Here is a 20,899-nt window from a genome sequence, read left to right on the forward strand (position 1 = left end):
GAGCTTGAGTTAAATAAAAGCTAAAAGCACAACTAAAACCTGACAGCTTCTAACCAGTCTGATTAAAACCCTTAGCTCTCCCAGATTTCATTTTTATGACAACCATAATCCTCCAGTTCTCAAGACTTTCACAAAAAAGATGAAAAGTAAGACATAAATTTTCTGATGTACAAAAGAACAAGAAAGACCTTTTGAGAAGCTTTTTTCTAAAAATCACCATCAAAAAGTACACAAATACCATAGTCTGATTCTCTTGCAATGACAGCAGTAAAATTCACATTGATTTCAGTGAGGTTAATTATACCAACTGGCCAATAAAGAAGAAAAGAAAATCCAACACTTCTTTTTTAAAGAAAAATAAAACTAATAGCCTATTCTTAAAATAAATCAGCACCATAGCAGTCTTGCTGCTGTAGTGGTCCTGCAGGTGCCGGAGGGATGATTTTACCGGAAGCTAAGTTCTTCCACCAAGTCAGATGCAAAACACTATTTTATACATAAAAAGCAAGGAATAGTCTTCATCCAGTCCAGTTATTTTTTTTTTTTCCAGGAAAAACAACTACTTGTTATACATCTAGTATTTCTTACTTTTGTCCTACTGGCCTCTCAGTGGACACATTTCCTTCCTTTTTAAGCCTTCTGTTAGTTTCTCTAGGATGCCATGCTGTAGCTTGTAGTACTAGAAACATCCTATACATAAGTTTACCAGCTCGTCTGCTTCTCTTCTAGAGAGTAAGGCCTTGTTTCAGTAACACTTTACATATATTAAACCATAAGCACGTGTTTAAGTATCATCTTGAAGTCAGCTCAAATTAAATGCATGTGATATGCTAAATAATGAACCTAAGCACAAGATTAGAATTTAGAACATTCTTAAGTGTTCCTATGAATAAGCCTCAAATCCTAACTCTCTCACAGAAAATCATAACAGGCAAAGGTTTAGGGACAAATTCTGCTCTTTTAGCCACTGCCAGCATGTGGAAATAATGCTTTAGTGCCACCCCCTGAATGAATGACATTTGCGGGCTCACCATGGGATTCTCTCTTTATTACTTTGCGCAGCTGTGTATGGCCATGCAAAGTGGCATTGCAAATGACTGCTACTGCAAACTCTTTCTCCCCCCCCTTCACAGATTAAAATAACTATCTCAGAGAGAAGGCAGAAGTGTACTGGTGCTGGGGGAGAAGTGACTGCAGAAGTGCATCTCACGCTCCACCTGGACCATTTTTACAAGGTCCCTGGGTCCCCCTGGGCTTTGAAATTCCCCAAGCATCCCATGTGCAAGAATGTCTGCTAAGCCATGGCAGACAGTATTGCATCTCAAACTCTTTTTATAACAATACTCTCAGAGTTTCATTATTAAAGGTATTCAGCCACTGTGCAAGGATGAATCTCATGTTTGAGTTCAGCCCCTAGAAAACCATCCCAAAGGCAGGTCAAGACTATATATGATATAAAGGATCTCAGCCTCCTGGAGGAAGAGTCAAGCTGTCTTGCCCTCGAGCCCTGCCATCTATTTTTAGAGCAGCTGTCTATCACCCAACCCATCAGCCACTGGCCACAGACGCTTCTCGGTACTCAGGGAGAGCAAAGAGAGCAAGGTTAATCAGTGAAAAATAATGAGTAAAAACAGGATGGGTGCTGATTACTGTGGACTCCTGAAATCCAGCCCAAAGAATGTCTGCTCCAACCTTACATAGCAACTGTTTCTAAGTACTGCAAGCTGCCCCCCACTCTGGTGAGGTTTAACATAATAATAGCAGGCATTAGGACTGCACAGCTTTGTATTCTCTCAGCTGATTTTGCCGTGAATTATTTAAAACTAACTGCAATTGCTCTAAAGTCTAAGCAGCAGGACTTACAGGTATTCTATTATTTCAGAGGATTGTATCAGGATGATAATATAATTAGTGCAGTTGGGAAATTCCAGCACAGCCAGCAGAAAATGAAGGAGCTGCATGTGGCAGCCCCAGCTCGGCAGCCAGTGTGGCTCCCTGTCCCTGACAGGCGAGCTAATGTGCCCGTAAATTCCTCCTGACAGCAAATGCATCCCAGCATCAAAAAATGACAAAACACCCAAACCATGGAAGAGTGACAGCCAAACAGCTTCAATAGCACAGAGGCTGCACAGAGCGAAAACAGACAGAGGCAGCTTGGATTAAGATTTGCTCTGAGGCTGAGTAGAAAGCACCCCTGTTTACACTAACAGGAGGTAGAGAAAACATCAGAAATCGCCTTGGTTAATGGGCTGTCCTATAGTGAATTAAACGGGTAGGATTCTGGCTTATTAAGAGCCTCCTAGGAAAACTGTTACTTGCAGGTGTCATTCTGTTCGGAGATATTCCTACAAAAAGAACTTTGTTTTTGGGGGAAGGACCAGGGCATCAGAAGGAAAGGAGTCTCACTGTAATTTCACTAATCACATTTTCACCTTCAAAATTATAATCACAACCATCACCCAAATGTACATATTAGAGTCAGCTGTCTGTCAGAGAAACCACCCATGTCTTCCCAAATGTAAATCATCTGAGGAACCACACAGCAGCGTAGCCTTAATGCGAGCTATTGCTGCAAACTGCAGGACTGGGAGGGTTTGGCCTCCCGGGCAGCTGCTGCTAATGGAATATGTGCACTGTGTCCCCATCTAGCTGCTGAACCACTGCGAAGATAAAAGCTTCATCTTAATAAGTATCTTTTTCAACTCAGCTGAGAAAAGCCCGCACAAGTTTTGTCCTCACTTCTCAGGATGGCTTACAATATCCAAAAATGCCAAGTGACCAAAAGGACACTGCTGGCTTAGACGGAACGCTCGTAGGTGGCTCTGGTTGAATGAGGAAGAAAAGCAGTGCCGGGGGAACAGGGAGGGTTGGCAGGAGTCATAAAATCTGGGTGCTTCATTACAGGCCCTTTTCAGCGGAGCATATAAACACACATCTTGGTTGCTGTGATGTTAATGGGATTTAAACATGTGCCTAGGCATTGTGATGAGCAGAGCCAATTTGTTCACATGAGAGCCTAGGAGAACTTTTCTTTCTTTTATTCATAAGAACCTCTTTAAAATCAATGTGTTTATGCATCTGCGTGTGTGAGGAAGGAGTGTTATCCTTCAAAAATCCACATGTTTTATCATTAGAATATATTTTAGGTAAGCAAGCCAAAAGCACTTTGACAGTTTTGACCCCCTTCACACATTTCTTCACTTGGAGAAGCTTATTGTTTTTCTCGTGTTGTCACTAGGCGAAATATATGATGCTAGGTGCTAATAAAAACAAACAAACAGAGGGAGAAAAACAGAGAGAGAGAGAGAGAAATGTTTCTGATTTGGCATGTAACAAATGACCTGGAACCTCTTTTGTGATCATAGCAAACGGCGAGAAGACTGGGAGCGATCAATCTTTGTGCGATTAAAAGAGGGAGGCTACAGGCTGCGGGAGAACATCCTGTTCCATTTGTACGTGAGCACTTCACCCTGCGGAGATGCACGCCTCAACTCCCCCTACGAAATCACAACTGACTGTAAGAAAAAAAATCTCCCCTCTCCTTTTGCCCCTTTGCATGTCTTTTTTCTTTATTATATTTAAGATCAGTCCTTCTTTCTTTCTTTGTTTACTTGCAGAAAAAGTTTCACTTGAGAGCAGAAACATTGCAAACTGTGTGGTGTGTGTGTGTCTGTGCAAGTGGTGTTTGGTCCTGTGTACTGGGGGAAAGTTTGCAGGGAAAATCAGAGCTGGGCAAGGCATGGGGGAGACTGCCATGTATGCCTGAGACTCAGTGGCTCTTCTAGGGAATATGTCCCCAATAGCCACATTTCCTACTAGGAAATGTAACCCCAACAGTAAATAAATGCTGTGGGAATGTTCTCCATGATGAAGGAGATACTTGAAGCCATGACCATAGGCTTGACCAGAGGATCAGGGCACTAGCTGGGGATGCACAGATTTTTCCCAGTGTTCAGGCAGTATGTATGGGTTGAAGGGCTGCATTTACACTAAACCCGAGCTGTCCAGGCTGCAGCAGCTCTAGTCTGAAGTAGAGCAATGGTATGATATGATATAATATGATATGATATGACATGACATGACACGACACGTTTGTAGTGTTGATTGAAGGTCAAACTCTCCAAATACTGCCTGCCTTTGCAGTGAATAATGTCAAGACCCTTCTGGAAAGGATCCTTCCCAGGCCACCCTGTCTATGTCAAATCAACTGCACAGTCACTGCATGGCAGATGAGCTAGATGGAGACCACCAGGCCAGCCTTGCAGCCCCTGGGCCCATACATATGGCATTTAAGCAGAAACATGGTTTTCCAGGGATTTCTCCTCTAGAGGTGGCCCTGCAAATGAAGTAAACAAATCAAATCTTGAGCCAGTGTGTGCCACCTGCAGACCTGCATTGTCCATGAAGAGACATCCCATCTACACCATATGACCCAGCACTCTCAACTCGTCACCCTGCCCAAACATGCATGTCCCCATCATTGCCCTGCCATCACAGAGGCCTGTCCTTGTTGCATTCCCACTGCACAAGTTTCACCCCTGCCTAGCCACAGGGAATTCCCCCATCAAGAGACAGGGGACTCAAGAGGTCTGTGGCTTGTTATCACATGTGCCTGTCACCCTGTGATCCAATGCACAATGCGCAAGGTACATTCTTATCTCTGCCCTTAGCTATTGCTTCTCATACATGCATTTTACAGTGCTGTAATACCCATAGTGCTGGCTGCTAAATGTACATATAATGAGAAATAGTCCTTGCCCCAATTACCTTGAATGTGAGGCAGACAAGACAGAAGAATGGATGGAGGAGGAAGCATAGACACAGGAATGTAAAATTAATCATCCAAGGTCATACAACTACCTAACTTCCTCACAGGCAAATCTATCAGACAGTAGTTTCGCTCCTGGTTCTTATTTATACAAGTTATTTATTAATGATTAGGTATTATTCTCCCCAGACTGGAATCTTTTTGTCATGTGTGAAACAGCAGCTTGCTGGTGCAAGAAAGCAGAATGCACCTATTCAGGAAGGAAATACACATCCTTACCTGACATGATTTCTACATTCTGTCAGCAGGGTTTATAAAATGAAGAAAAGCAAATAAATGTTTAGAAGGTAAACAGCAAATTGACAAATCCCTGATGAGATAACAAAACAAGAAGACAGCATCATCTTAAAAACAAAATTAAAAATAAAAAAGAAATTGCCTATGAATATAAAAAATGAATAGTGATTTTTAGCCTTCCACTCTATGAGTGTATCAAGAGATATCTAAAAGCCTTTATATTTGGCTATAGGCCCTCATGTTTTCCAGAAAGCAGGCTTCCTGGGGCACCCCTTACTTGACCTTAGAAGTGGAAGGACCAAAATTTGTAATTATTTTTAAAATGCGGTCCAGTCTCGAGAACAACCAAAGGCTGTCCAGGATGGATTCTGCTCTTTCATGCATGAGGAAGCAGGTGCTTTGGGCAGCTGACAGCCAGCACTGTCTATTGATATGCAGCTGAACCCAGTCCTAGAGGTGAACTGTACTTGGCTGATGGATTGCTTCAAAAAGCACATAAATCTACCAGCTAATGAGGGAATGCTTCTTTAGATAACAGTACATACAGGAAGCTGTGTTCAAAAATATATAATCATGCAAGGCCTGACACATACAGTAGACTTGGAGGTAGTCACAAAAATACTTTTCATGTTGGTTATTGCACTAATTATTGTCCCAATGCAGAAGCTGAGGCAGAAAGGGCTGTGTTTACCCAAGGTTACACAGTGATTCAGTAGCAGGACTTGACAGGGCACTACAACTGGTTTGTACTTCACTCTCTTAAGCAGATCCCTCCACCTTTGTCCTGTGCTCTTAAAATAATTTAGCACTGTGTAAAAAGCCATGTTGTCAAAAGCTGAGCTTCAGTGAGATAAGCATTTCCTTTTAGATCACATTATCCCAGAGACATCTGGAAAGATAAGTATTTTATAATGTTTATTGTTCAGATCTTCGCCTTTTTTTTTTTTTTTTCTAAAGAAATAACCTTTCTTTCATCCAGTAATGACAAGAAATTCCTGATGAATGCTGTTTCATTTCTTAAACAACAAAGAAACCTCTCCTAGAGCTAGCGCAAGCCATCAAACGTTACTGATTGTTCTCTAAAGATGCATTAACATTTAAAAACGGTGTCTCGCCATGTGGTTTCTGGTTTTGCGAAGGAATATGATAAGCCTTTATCAATACAGGGAGTGAGTAAAATCCACTTCTCAAATCTCCTTCCAAAAATTTCTTATTATCCACCGTGTCTTCCCAGCACCCTCAGGGAGGCCTCATATTTCCTTCTTATGAGCTTTGTTCTGGTAAGGGAGGACATAAGCTAGCATGTACTTGAAACCCAGTTTACTTCTTACTGGATAGTGCAGGATACCAAGTTAGTGACATGTTGTGGTGGTTTAGGCCTGATTGACAGCCAACCACAATGCAGCAGCTCTCTCTCCCTTCCCCTCCGGCAATGAGAAGGGACAGAGAGCCAGGCTTGGGGTTCAAGATAGGACTGGGATGGGGGAAAATCCCCCTTTTATGATCACGAGCAAAAGGCAGACTTGTTAGGGGAAGGAAAAAAAGAACATACATTTATTACAGACACTAACAACACATAACAGAGTAGGACAGTGAGAAGCATTGCCACATGCTGAGAACACCTTCCCCCCACCCCTCCCTTCTTCCCAGGCTCAGTTCTGCTCCCGATATCTCTACCTCCTCCCCCAGTGGCTCAGGGGCAGGGAATGGGGGGTGCAGTCAGTGCTGCCACTTCCTTCATCTTCGGTGAGGGGAGTGTCCAAAACTTGTTACCCCCTGCTCCATCGTGGTCCCCCTCTCACAGGAGACAGTCCTCCACAAACTTTCTCTGACTTGATTTCCTCCCACGGGCTGCACCGTTCCCCTCACTGCTCCGTCATGGGTCACTAACTTCCTCCGACTGGATTCTCTCCCACGGCTGCAGCCCTTCCCGAGCTGCTCCGGCGTGGGACTCCCCCGCATGCTGCAATCCTCCCAGCACTGAATTACAGCAGCGGGGCTGCCTTTTCCCATGAGACCCTGGCCTTCTTCGGGCACAGAACCTTGATTATCCGAGCAGGAACAACAGGCTGTAAATCAATGTCTGCTCCACTGTAGATCTTCATGGGTGGCAGGGGGGGGCCGCCCTGCCGTCTCACCACAGGATACAGGGGGGTCTCTGCTCCGGCACACCTCCCCCCTCCTTTCTTCCTCCATTCCTCCACTGACCTTGGTGTTCACGCAGCTGCAGCAACTCCTCCTCACAAGTCCCACTGCCCGTCACCACGTCCCTTCTTAAATATGTTATCGCAGAGGCGCAGCCGATTGGCTCAATTTCCCAAACAGAAGTGGAGCTGATGTGGAGCTGGGGGAGCTTCGAGAAGCTTCTCACAGGGGGCCGCCCCGATAGCCCCCTCCCCTGCCACCAAAAAACACCACTCACTCAACCCAGGACACATGTGTAAACATCTGACCGTACTATGGTTCATGTGAACAGCTGCAATGCAGAGGACAGGTCCAGGGAGCCCACCCCCATGCCAGGTTCATGAAGAAAAGTAAGAGATTAGGGACAAAAAGATAAAATCTCACTTTGATTTGCAATGATGGATCAGAGGTGAGCTGACTTGTTTGTTGATACATTCTTAGGCAGCTCTAAAAGAGAGACAAAATCCAGCTGGACCAGGGCTGCTTTGAGCATGGAGGGTTTTCTAATTCTTTTTTGATGCCTGTAGATCAGGAGGCTGGAAGAGCTCATGGGGGGATTCAGGGGAAGATGAATCTTTGGGAGAGGCAGATAAAATCCAAGAGAGTAGGGGAGGATGCTGAGGAGAGAGGTGCAGGATTGTGTGACAGTGGGTGGGGACACTAGCCAGGTTTGGTGGTGTTGTGGGAACAGGAGGTTGGGAAATGCCAGAGGGGTTTCAGACAGTTGTGAGAGTTATTATTGGTTTGTCCTGGCTCATTTTCTGTAGCCAACATCCTTCTCAGGATTCTTTTCCTTTCGTCATTTTCCAAGGTCACCCACAAGGTTGTAGCACAGCTATATGATGAAGAGGCAGCATGTTTCCCGTGTCTTCACCACTCTCTAATTGCTCCTTCACACACTCAGCTTTTGCCCCTGCTTCAGTTCAGTGCTTTAGGTCAGGAAGCCTAAGACAACATCTCCTTTTCTAGTACCTTCTCCCTTTGTGTACATCCAAGCAAGGTATGCCTGGATTTCTGACTTCACCTGAGGGCAGTATTGCAGCATCAAGTTAACACAGATTTCCTGGACGTTTCAACGGGTCTGATGCTCTACTCCACTCTGGTGAGAGCCCACCTGGAGTACTGCATTGAGCTCTGGAGTCCAGCACAGGAAAGACATAGACCTGTCAGAGTGAGTCCAGGGGAGATCCAGAAAAATAATCAGAGAGTTGGAACACCTCTCCTACGAGGAAATGCTGAGAGAGTTGAGGCTATTCAGCCTGAAAAAGAGAAGGCTCCAGGGAGACCTTTTTGTTACTTAAGGGGTGCTTATAAGAAAGATGGGGACAGACTTTTTAGCAGGGACTGTTGCTATAGGACATGGGGTAATGGTTTTAAAGTAAGAGGGTAGATTCAGACTAGATGTAAGGATGAAATTTTTTACCATGAGGGTGGTGAAACACTGGAACAGGTTGCCCAGAGCGGCTGTAGATGCCCCATCCCTGGAAACATTTGAGGCCAGGTTGAATGGGGCTCTGAGCAAACTGACCTAGTTGATGTGCCTGCTTATTGTGAGGGGGTTGGACTATATGATCTCTAAAGGCCCCTTCCAACCCAACAGTTCTATGATTCTATGTTTTCTATTGCAGCATACACAGTCCAGCTCACAAGGTGGGGCTGCAGCCATGGGAGCAGCTAGCCCTGTAGTATTTGTTGCATATTTTACACCTTCTCCTGAATCTAGGGCAAACCACAGAATAATCAAGCCCTTGATTTGCTAAAGTGCCTTCCTAGCTAATTTAGGGCTTCTTGACTCATTGGTTTTTTTCTTTTAACAGCCTCTTGAAAAGCAAAATGAATTGCTTAAAAAAAATGAGCTAATAAATCCTCCATTTCCCCACTCCTCTTTCTCTGGCAGAATTTTACCTCATTGTACATCTTTCTGCTAGAGATGCACTCTCTCTTTTTTACTATATGGATTGCCAAAGAGACAAACAGCATCTGCCCCAGGGCTTGTGTCCATTCTTCTCCCTTGGGCTGCTTTTCTATCTCTTGCTAACATGCTGTATTGCCTTGTACCATTGACTCCTTGATAGCCCAGCTCCTGTTTTATCCCACACTCCCTTTAGGTCTGAAACACACCATTGCATCTGCTCCACATGGGGTCTTCCTCCTGCTTGTCTATTAACCTACAGCTGTGCTGAAGCTCGCATGCACACACATTTGACAGAGCTCTCATCTAAACAGGATCCACTTGCAACCACATAAGCTGGATCATTGCCTTGGTAGGTGATGTGATGGAGATGTGCACTGCAGTTTTCAGAGAAGTTGGGGAACTGAAGAGTATCCAGAAAGACAAGTTTGAACTCTCTACTTCAAACATGCTTTCACTCTGTGTTTTCTCTGACTGTAACTTTGGCTGCTGGATTTTACATTCCATTCTCAGATAAAATATTCTCTGTTAACCCTCAAATCTGGGGCTGCCTTGAAGAGTTGCCCTGCTCACACACAATTTAACAGTCTGTGTTCAGATGTGTCTGACCCAGAGAGCATCAGTATATGATCCCCAAATCAGAGTCCCTGGAAGCCCTATCCTGAGCAGAGTTTGAATCTGCAGAGGGCCAGATTCAGAGGTTATCTAAGGAGTCCGTCCATCTCCGAGGGACAGACACAGATGATCCCCTGCAACCATCAGGAGAGTCAATCCCAGAGCTCTGCATTCAGGCTCCTGCGGAAAGGTATCAGGATGCAAATACAATGAAGATGTTTATGGTACCAGCTGTGATAAAATCCTCTCAAAAGCACTGGGTTTGGTGAATGTTGTTGGACATGCAAGGGGAATAGTTCTCTGCCTTCCTTCTGCTAATCCCATGTTTTGTTTAAATGGACAAATTATGTTCTTGTGAGTAGATGATAAGGGGAAAAAGCATTTCAAGAACCATCTAAATAGCTCAGCAATCTGAAAAGAAATTAGATATCTGTAACTACAAGAAAATGCACTCCCTAACATATTGATATACTGCCTCTGTTCCAAAAATCCAGGGTAACCATAGGTCATCCCCTGGGCTTGGACATTATTATTTGTTTCCATTGTACAAGTGCTCCCAGATATCCTATCATTTCGTTGCAGCTGATGGCCTGCTACAGCTTGGGAGACCATGTTGGAAATTCGTAGCTAGTCAGCGTATGGAGTAGTTTCCTCATAGGTTGTAAAGTTGATTTTATGCTGATGAATGGCCCACCTGTGGAACTGGAATGAAGGTGCATTATTTTCCTATTTTTCATATGACTGAGTAGAACAATACCTTGGGGGACCTCAGAATAAAATTATCATAGAGAACCATGCCCAGAAGTAACTTGAAAGGAAAAAAAATGCACATAACACTGTAGGCTGTAGTGCTGAACACTGCATCGGGAGAAATAATCCTAGCACTGGATGAATTACTGTGGTCAGCCCAGACCGCTTTGTCATGTAAAGGATGCTGCAGAAATTGCAGACACAGCATGAGGCTCTTGGATTATTTCAGGGGCTAGGGAACTGGTTATTACAGAAAGTAAGGGGAAATTGTCCTTTTGCTTCATTAAGACTGGACTGGGATGAATCCAAAAGGTTTGGGTTCAGGGTGTGAGCACTGCACCATTTGTCAACTTCCTTTGAGATCAAGCCTTGTTGAAGCAATGGCCCTTTCCTGCTCACGTCACTGACACAATTTACCAAAGTGAATATAGAGGAAATGCAATGACTTTCCACAGTTAACTAGAAACTGGTCTGTCAAGGAGCTTATGTCCCTGCTCAAGACTGTTAGCAGTCATTAGGTTTATATGTAATTGCCCTGTTTTCTAGCTCAATCCTCCCAGACTGCTGAAATGCTGTTTCAGAGTGTAACTGCTTTCACTCAAATTGGTAGGGAAAGGACAGTCACAGGACTGTCCCCTCTGGTTAATTCTCTCCATCACTTACATACATCACCCATGGCTGGGAGTAGAAGTGAAGTGTGCTCCTGGCCAGGATGGGCAAAGATGACAGCACAGCCCTGCCCAGGTGTAGCAGTCCTCTGTCCCCCTGAGCACTGCAGGTCTGAGCAGTGGTCTGATTTAGCTCAGGGCTTCCTAGGTGTGGAGGTGGTGCTGCATGTAGCCAGTCCAAAGATTTCTCCCCCAACATCCAACATAAATCCATGCTGGGACTGTGGGGGAGCCGCCTTCTTCTGGGGAAAGTGGGAAAAGGGTCTTCATGAGAAGGAGGTGTGGCTGAGAGGGATCAGTGGGACCCTGAGACAGGGCGGCCGTGGTGAGGATGGGAAACTTTTGCAGAGGAGGGCGTCTGAGGTGTTCAGCTTTGACAGGGGGAGTGGCCAAGAGACAGCAACGTAAGACCTGTGAGACGTGGGAGGACTCTGGAAAGCTTTGGGATGAGAGGAGCTCCTCTCCTTCTTCCAATGCACAGCACCCACACAGGACCTGCAGGCAGTGGTTTGACCCATCTCCAGTGCTGCAAGAGGCTTTTCCTCCCCCAGCATCTCCTACTCACTCTCTGATCCTCCAGGGCTGCATGGGCAGGAGAGAATGGAGGCGAGAGGAAAGACTCATGTCAGGGGACCAGAAGGAGCAAAGGCGGGGACTGGCCCAAGCACTTTCATGTGAACCCTGAAGCCCTTCTGATGCTGCCTGAGGGAAAAGCTGCAAAAGCTGAAAAAGCAGCAGCTGTTGCATCTCCATGTTCAGATAGACCCATTGCTCAGTGCCAGAGGGTCTGCAAATACGTGGTCCGGGTGTTCTGACTGCTGGAAATCCCATTGGTTTTGGTAAACCAAAGGACAGGTCTGATGTCCTACACAGCCTGCCATGCTAAACCTTTTGTCAGTCCCTAGGGTCAGCTTCAGGTCCTAAACCTGAGAGAGACTAGTGATGTCCAGACTTAGAAACAGTGTGGTGAGATTGTGAAAGTACTCATGGTGTTATCATTGGTATTATCATGCTTGGCCTGAGAATGTACCTCTGAAAGAGGCTATTGCTTTGCTACATTGGAAGTCCTAAAGATTTCAGTGACAATTAATCAACCTGTGAAAGTTTGCTGTTGCTTCATATTTTGTTATTAATCTCTGCCAGACTGGGTAGTTGGGGTTTTAGTGGCGTTTTGCTAAAGCTGACTAGTGAATCACCACTTCACTTCTTGGATAACTTTCATGTCTCAAAGTACTGACTGGCTGGAAAGAAATTAAAATTTGTCAGGCAAATTTTTGAAGTAAAATAATTGTGTGAAAGTGGGATCACATCCTATATTTTTCATGCGTCCTGGCCAGCAGCACACTAACAAGAGGTAGAAAAAAACCCTATTTCATTTCCTTCTATGTCTAGTTCACAGTGAGTTTTTTTCATTCAAGGCCACTTAGAATCAAAGAAGAACTTGAACCTGTATTTTCCAAGTCCTGGATCAGGGCTCCAGTGAATTCACTATCAGATGAGTTAGACAGTTCCCTTTCTCTGGTCTCTGTTATAAAACTTTGTCAGAATTGATACATCATGAGAAAATTCTTTGGCTTTCACAATGCATTGAAAATGTCCCAATTCCTTCTCCTTTTGATATTCTTGGCTGCTTATGCTTATTTGGGTTTTGTTGTTTCAGGGGGAGTTTTAAAGTAGAAAATAAGATTTTTTTTAGAAGGATGTGTCGGTACCGTGTGTGTCTATCTGGGAAAAAAAGAATATGCTGGAAACTATGGTTTGCTCAAAGACAGCATTGGCCACAGCTTTGAAAAGCTTTCATGTAAAGAAAAATGTGTTTGTTAGGATTCAGGAAAACAGGTTTCCACAGCTATAATCAGATCCTAATTTTAACAGAATGCTTGAATCGCCAAAGGGAATTGCACTGTATTTATTGATTCTGCTTTGTTATGGGGTTTGCTGCGTTGTAAAACACTGCATTTGGACACAGTGTTCAGATGTGATAAAAAGGCTACATTAATCAGCAAAAGGCCATGGCTGAGAAGCTTTCAGAATAGTAGTAGAAAATTTCACCTAGAAAAGTTGTTTGTTCACAGATTTGTCCAGCCCAAAGAATAATAATATCCGAGGTTCTCCAAAGTCTCCCGAAGCAGGGACAAAGAGATGGCGTGCTTCTGGACACGAATGCCCCAGTTCCACCCCACAACATTCCATACCCTGCAAGAGATATGTGCCTAATTACAGCACATATTTAGGGTGGAACAGATCAAAACATAGTTGGGGAAGAGTCCCTGTGGGCAAAAACTACATCCACTCAGATCTAATTTGGTCTAATTTACCCTTACACTGAGGGTACGTCACAAGTAAAGCTTATGAGCTGAATTTTATAAAGCTTGTCAGGTCCAGTTAAGATCTCTGTGGGACTTTCAAAAGTCCTTAGACTCCTGGGGAGTTTCTTAGAGTCTTATGAAGAGAGAAATCTGAAGACAGCTGCATAAGAGTGACAAACAATTTAATACTCACCATGACTCTGCTGGTATTTCTTTAGCTAGCCTTGAGCTAGTCACCTTACTCTGGTCATTTCTATTTCCATACCTGTAAAGTGGCAATAAAGGGTATCCAGCCGTCAAAACTTTGAAGAAGGGTAATTAATGCTCAGAGTAGGATATCAAAATGGAAAGCACTATATATTCTAAGCGCTATTATATCATTATTCAGAATAATTTAGCAATTACAATAGATAGATTTTTAAGGCCAATGGGGACCATTTGCTGATGATCTAGACTAAATTTCTCCAGCCAGAGACTGTAGGACTTCACTCAATGATTTCCATCTACAGCTCCAGAAGCTGATGCTGAGCTAGGGTATGTCTGGTGATACAGCAGGAACCACAGCCCCTCTAGACTCATACCAGTCACAGTGGGGCTGAATATCTGCCAATATTATTGACAGATTTCTGTTGTTTCTGTCTCACTGGGTTCATTTTGTGTTTTCATATTTTGCTTACTTCTTTCACAACATTTTTCTTAAATCACTCTTGAAGATTTCAATTTCCAAACAGCATCAAAAATCCCAAAGTCACATGAATAACAGTGTGTTTTATTGATAAAAGAAAGAGGGTTATGGTGAATAACACATTCCCTTTGTGTAAAATTTTTGATTAAAACATGGCAGGGGAGAGAATTGGCACCAAATGGGCAATTCCAGTGATGTTGACAATTTTTCACACAATGTATATTTAAAAGATAAAGCCTAGCTTTAAGAGAAAACATTTTTCATTATTAAAAATAAATAAATAAATAAATAAATGAATAAATGAATAAATAAATAAATAAATAAATAAATAAATAAATAAATAAATAAGAAGATACAATGAAGCATATCTTAGGACATAGATGAACAACTGGTCACCACTGGCCTCCGACTGATGGGGCATCTCACCCTCCACACACAGCCTCCAGCCACTGCCCTGGCTTTGCTTGGCTGCTGACCTGGGCACCATCAACAGCTCCCCACACTGTCAGAGATGAGCTGATCATTGCTGGAGACCAGCTAATGTGCCTCTGTGTCTGGTGAGGAGTATCCTGTAGGCTTCAGAGGCAGACGCTTTCTGCATTCCCGAGTTCACAGCGCCAGCACAGCACTTTGCCTGGTCTCTAGACTTTGCTCTGCGGGAGCAGCTGCACTTCCAAAGCAACAGTATTGCACATCTGATTTTAGATGAGAGGAGCAATTAGTAATTAAAAATAATAATCTTTAAGTGTTTGAGTTGTACTTTCCTTGATTGCCACACGCACAGAATGTTAATTCCACTGATAAATCTTGTGCTTTTAGCTTCAACATACTAATGCATTTCTACTCCAGAGTAGGTTGGAGTCTGCAGCCTGGGTCTGTAGGTGGCATGAAGGATCTCCCCCATGACTGACCCAGTACAGCTCGTTCCTCCTTGCCTGGAACAGTTATTTATAACTCTCAGAGGAAATGATGCATGACTTTTTTGCCAACAAATTGTTTTAAAGAGAATTTGACTAGTTACTCACATTTTAATCCCAGGGGTTCCTCAAAGACAGACATTACAGAAAACTAGTTTGTAGGGTACATATTTTGATCTCTTTCTCACATGTTTTTTGTTTGTTTGTTTGTTTGTTTGTTTTTTTGTCACAAGGAGTTAAAATTTGCTGAGAGACCGAGTCTTACTTAGAAGCTAGTCTAATGGCAAAATGGGTTTCATGTATTAGAGTGTTATTCTCCACTCTAGCAGTTAGTTTCACAAAGGTATTCTAGCACCTCTGTCTAGGATAAGCACACAACACGTATCATATTATTCTACAAAAATAATAAAAAGTCTTTGTAAGAGTGGTATGTCACCTGAACAGATGAAATTTTGCCCCTCACTAATGATATATGGAGGCATTTTGATGGGCCAAAATGAAGTTTTCATTAAAACAGCCATGAGCTTTGCTATGATGGGGTAACATTCTTACACCTTTCTACAGTTACTATGTCTAACTACACAGCTCAAACCAAAAATCATCATTTAATTATGTACTTAAAACTGACAAGGATAAATAATGCACTCATTTGCTTTCTATTCTGTTGGATTCAAACTTCAAATCATTCCCATCATTGATTCTTCTTATGAGAGATGGATTAAATGCCACATATTGATGAGCTATGAATGGACAAATTCTCTTTGCTTTCACACCTTGTCTGTATATCACTTGAAGATATTGGAAGACGAAAAAATATGGAAGAGGTAGAAATATTCAAAAAGGTTATTTGAAGATCAGTGATGAGGAGAAAGAATAATATGCTGAACGTAACATCTTTTACCAGTCATGGATACCTCATAACTGTCCAAACCCAGGATTTCAGCCAGGAAAGATGCAGGGAGGAGGGAAAAATTAAAGAACTTAAATTTCAACTGTTAGTTTCAGGTCTACAAATTGCAGGTGTCCCAGGTTTTGTAACATTCTCAGATAAAGTATATATTCAGTATTTATATTTGTATATAGGGCTTAATAATACAGCCCAAACCCCAGATCTGAATTGAGTCCTGCCACAGCATGGTAGGCATTACATGGCTCTGGGAGCAAGCAGATCTCCCCTGGGGCTGCATTCAGATGCAATAGGCCTCCTGGCCTATATTTAAAAGACATTTCTCAACTTTAAAGATTCATCTCAATGTAATTCTAATCTGTGCCAGTCAGTGGCTTGTGTTTCCTCCTGGGAAGGATGCATCCCGGCACTCACTGCAGAGGCAGCTCTGTAGACCATCAGACAAGACCATTGCTTTTGCCTGCCTAGCCCTTGGTGTGATGAATCCTACCCTCAGAAGCCACAATTCAGCTTTGTACGTTGTGAAGGGACCTATTCTTTTTTCCTAAATACAGTCTTCTTTCAGAATATCCCTCAAGTTTCTTGCTCTCAAAAGCTGGCCTGTTGCATTTTAGCTTCACTCTCTGCTAGTCACTAAAGCACGATGTATCAGAGATCTATCTGACCAGCCACCCTACCCAGCAAGGGGGTCACATCTGAAGCATTCAGTGTTCCATGATGCTCACTTCAACATTTCCAGAAGTAGTAATATTGTACATTTATTCCACATCTGCGTGAGAAAAGTGCATCTCTAATAACCATCTAAATACAAAGGCAGTCAGATGTTAACACTTCTCTTTCCAACCTTTTGTTTCAAACTGCCCTAAGGAAGCTTTATAAACCACGCTGATGAATGGAGGGCCCAGCATTGAAAAAAAAAATGCAAGATAGGCTGTTTTATTTCTTCCTTCATGAGGAGAGAACAGACTCCACTGAAGCAGGGAAATAGAAAATGAACCTCTGAGGCAGTCATGCAAAATTTCAGACAGAACCTTACTCGTGTGATTCTGTTTAATCACCGTCCATTTCCTCTTCACTCTTCAACTAAATAATAAATATGGAGTGGCTTTTTTCATTACTATTTGAGCCAGAACTGGTCCTGGAGAAAATATAAAAGTAAGAGGTGAGCCTTGAAATCAGTGGGTTTCACTGATTTTAAATACAAGGCACCTATGTAAATTTCTAATCCAATAATTAATAATCCAGCAACTTTTTATTTTAGGAACTCTCATGAGTAATTTCCACATCTGAGTGTAGCACACATCATAAATCCACTCCAAATGATTTTTAAATTTGTCCTTTCTAATTCCGGTTTGAATTGACATTTTGTTCTGGTTGAAGTGGCATCCTCAGACGCTTTCTCCCCTGCAATTAGTTGAGATTAAGCAGTTGGAGAACCAGCACAGCAAAGATCACAAATGCTTATAGTCACTAATGCTTTGATCATACTAAACAGCAGAACAGCAGTAGGCTGTAGTTTGTGACTTTAAGTTGCATGAATAAATATATTTCTGAGACTGCTTTAAAATGATCCATAGCAGGTTGTGCCAGCAAGTGGACTGCATTTTTTACTGCTGGCAAGCAGCTTATGTGCCAGAGTCTGTCTGCAGCTTCAGTGCAAAACACATGGAGCCTCATCTTGTTCTTTGTTCAATATTTATATCTTCCTGCACTACTTAATGACATGCTAAAAAAGAACAAAGTGCATTCCAATTGCGGATCTGGATTTATTTAATCATTGTCAATCTAAAAGTATTCAGATCTTTGGATTATTAGTAATTTATATAAATGTTACAGATCATCTTTTGGAGCATGTGTGCTGGCTATCCCAGTAACGTGAGCAGCCTGAGACAGGCACTACAGCACAGGGTTTTAGTCACACCCTATCCATTGAATTTAATAGCAGTTGAGCAGCTAAAACCCCTTATCAGTGCTGTGGAAGTGTATTCCAGGGTTAGCGTACACTGGCCACAGCTGCCTGAATCCTATCAGCTAATGCCGTCTGCTTGGCTGCACCCTGAGTAGAGAGCGCATTATGGGGAACAAAGTTTGACACGTGGGCTGAGTTAATATGAGCATTTGGAAACTGAGATGATCTGTGCACTTGCACACACTTCCTAAATGCTTTTAAAAACTTTATTATTCAGTTTCTGCCACTTGCAGGCCAGGACTGAGATGCTATAATAACAGCCAGACATGGTGTACTTTGGCCTTTGTACTCCCTTCAGACCTGAGGGAAATTGAGAAGATCAAATAGACAAGTAAAAAATCAAATACACAGACCCTGCAAACTCACAGAAATGTTTTGAATCCCTCTCCCCCCAAATGGTTGGCCTATACTTTAAATTCCCCAAGTGCTCAAGAGTTGTTTGCAGGGCTGCTGCTTTTTCTTCCCCTGAACTGGCTCCTTATCTCTGTCAACACATTGTGGGCTACTTTGCCCCTCAAAATCAGTCACATAAATAATGGATTGCTCATCTTGTCATGCAGTCACTAAAATTCCCTAGCAGTTACATGTCCCTTTGCATGTATGCACAATGTAGGTGTATCAACATGGTGAACTGCCTGAAAAAGAGAGTAGAAGACCAATGCACCTACAGGGGAAGGTCAGAGCAGGAGCTGATGAAGAGGAATGTAAGGGAGATGGGAAATGGGGAGACAAAGGTGTAGCAAGAGAAAATATTCTCCCAAAAAAAAAAAAAATGGAGAAAGAAACATTAAAAATTCATTTTGTCCTGGGGGATTTCCAGCAGGTGGACTCCAATAGTAGATCTTTATTGAAAGGAAAGCATCTGTTTTTCATAAATTGTTTTCAAGCAGTACCCTTAAATGAATTTGCAGAAGAAGGAAGCATCATTGTCTTCATTATACCTGCGGGAAAGCTTAGGAAAAGAGAACTGATTTGCTTAAAGTCAAACTTCCTACCAGCCGAAACAGCAATAGCCTCTTAAGTCACTCTTCACTGCTTCCCTGGCAGAGGTCTGGTTCTGCCGTGCCATCAGTTCTCAGTGTGTGCAGACTAAGGCAAAGTGTTTTTTCTATACGTTTTTTGCTGTTGTTCAGTGAGATGTGTTTGCTAAGCAGAAGTGATCACTTTCTCCTTCTGTTGTCCAAATTTCATGGTACCTTCCCCATGACTCTGTTGTTTAACAATAAAAAATGCTGATCACCACTGCCTGAAGTTTTTAAAAAAAGAGTTTCCCCACAGAGTCCCAAGAAAACTATGGACCACTTCCCAGAGAGCTAATCCCATCCAAAGTGCATCCTCTGAATGATACTGCAGCATGCATCCCAGACAAGAGGGATGTACGTGGGCTCAGCACACATAGCTGTGAAAATGGTTTTCCTACAGTGTTGACACAGCCCGGTAATTTGACAGAAGAGGGATCTGAGACATTTCTGAGACTTCGGCATTTTTGCTTATTGAATTTTTTATTTGTCTATTGGCTCTTCCCAGTTTCCCTCAGAACTGAATTTTGAGAAGTCACAATATTCCAAGTCTGGTAGTTACTGCAGTGCCTCAGTTTGTGAGGTGCTCTGTGGCAACTGGGTGTAAGGACCCCCCACATCCCCCACTGGGACATAGCTGCTGATGGGGATGGCGGCGCAATAACTGCTCACCCCCAAACTCAGTTCCTAAAGCAGCACAAACAAACCCCACAGTATTTGCAAACATTTCAGGTACAATGGAGCCTGGTTTGGGTTGGGAATTGGTTTCAACCGTGGCCAGTCAATCCAACTGATACCTGGTCCAGCCTGCTGCTGGCACACACATCCCCCATCTTAATTTTTAAAAAAGCATGAAGGAAGCAAAGGAATGATTGGGGGTGCTGAGCCGCCCATCCGCTGGCACGTTACAGCTGACTCTGATGTTCTACACGTGTTCGCTACCTCTGCTAATCCCAGTGGGATGAAGCAATTTATTTTCCCATTCCCTTTTTGTAAACCATCCATTGGCAGCAGCCAAAGTCAATCAATTGCTTCCACCAGCACTCTCAGCGAAGAGAACAGTCATACAAAGCAAAAACAGTAAAAAATGACAGAGTGAGAGAGGGGGCAGCTGGGGAGCGTGCACAGAGCCAGCTGCTCGCAGCCAGAGGTTCGATCAGCCCCGCAACCAGTGACACCCCAGTGTTACTCAGTGCCAGGGACGCAGGCAGCCCCATCACCCGCTGAGGGCTGAGGAGCATCACCTCAACCAGCAAAAGCCTTCTGGTCCAGCTGAGGGACAGGCCATGGAAAAATACACAAAACAGTTGGAAATATGGTCAAAAGCCTCATGTCTGTAGAAGCAGCACTCCTTTTCCTTGAAAACAAAAGCCATCACGCACTGTCTTTTGTTATTTTCCTTTGGGCTACAGGGAAACTGTGAAAGATCTGTTTTACAGAAAAGGTGTCCTCCAGTGAAACCCTCTAGGGGTAAGACAGTGAGCAGACCCAGAGGATTTCCTTGCTGTTCCTTGCTGTTCTTTTACAACCAAAATACCCACGGGTAAAGTAGCAGTACAAAGAGGGTAAGAGTGATTTTCATAATGAATTTCAGTTTTTGTCTTTTCATAAAAATGAAGGTGAAGTACTTCAGAAATTTCATTATCTTCTGCAATTATTGCATATCTGCAGGACTCCATCAAGTTCATCAAGACACAGGACAAGTGCCTTAGCTGCTTGCCCTGCACCACCCCAAAGGCAGATGCCTTGCACTCAAATATATCACTGAAGTGACAGATGACAATTGCATAAAAGATATCAGTATGACACAATGAAGGAGGGTACTGCACTTTAGAGAGACTATAGAAGGAATTTAAGCAAGCAGTAAATAACTAGCAAGTTTTGATTTGCTTTTCATCT

At 43.1% G+C, this 20,899-nt stretch overlaps 1 protein-coding gene across 2 annotated transcripts in view; it reads left to right on the forward strand.

Moving 5' to 3' along the window:
• ADARB2 (adenosine deaminase RNA specific B2 (inactive)) overlaps nucleotides 1-20,899 on the forward strand; it is a 315,788-nt gene that overhangs the window by 273,533 nt on the left and 21,356 nt on the right. For both annotated transcript variants that reach the window (XM_032982641.1, XM_032982642.1), the window contains exon 6: nucleotides 3,366-3,517. In XM_032982641.1, the coding sequence (XP_032838532.1) occupies nucleotides 3,366-3,517 (152 nt within the window). The remainder of the gene's footprint in view (nucleotides 1-3,365; nucleotides 3,518-20,899) is intronic.

This window comes from Tyto alba, unplaced genomic scaffold (assembly GCF_018691265.1).
Source record: "Tyto alba isolate M040663 unplaced genomic scaffold, T.alba_DEE_v4.0 Super-Scaffold_38, whole genome shotgun sequence".
In the NCBI taxonomy this organism is placed as follows: domain Eukaryota; kingdom Metazoa; phylum Chordata; class Aves; order Strigiformes; family Tytonidae; genus Tyto; species Tyto alba.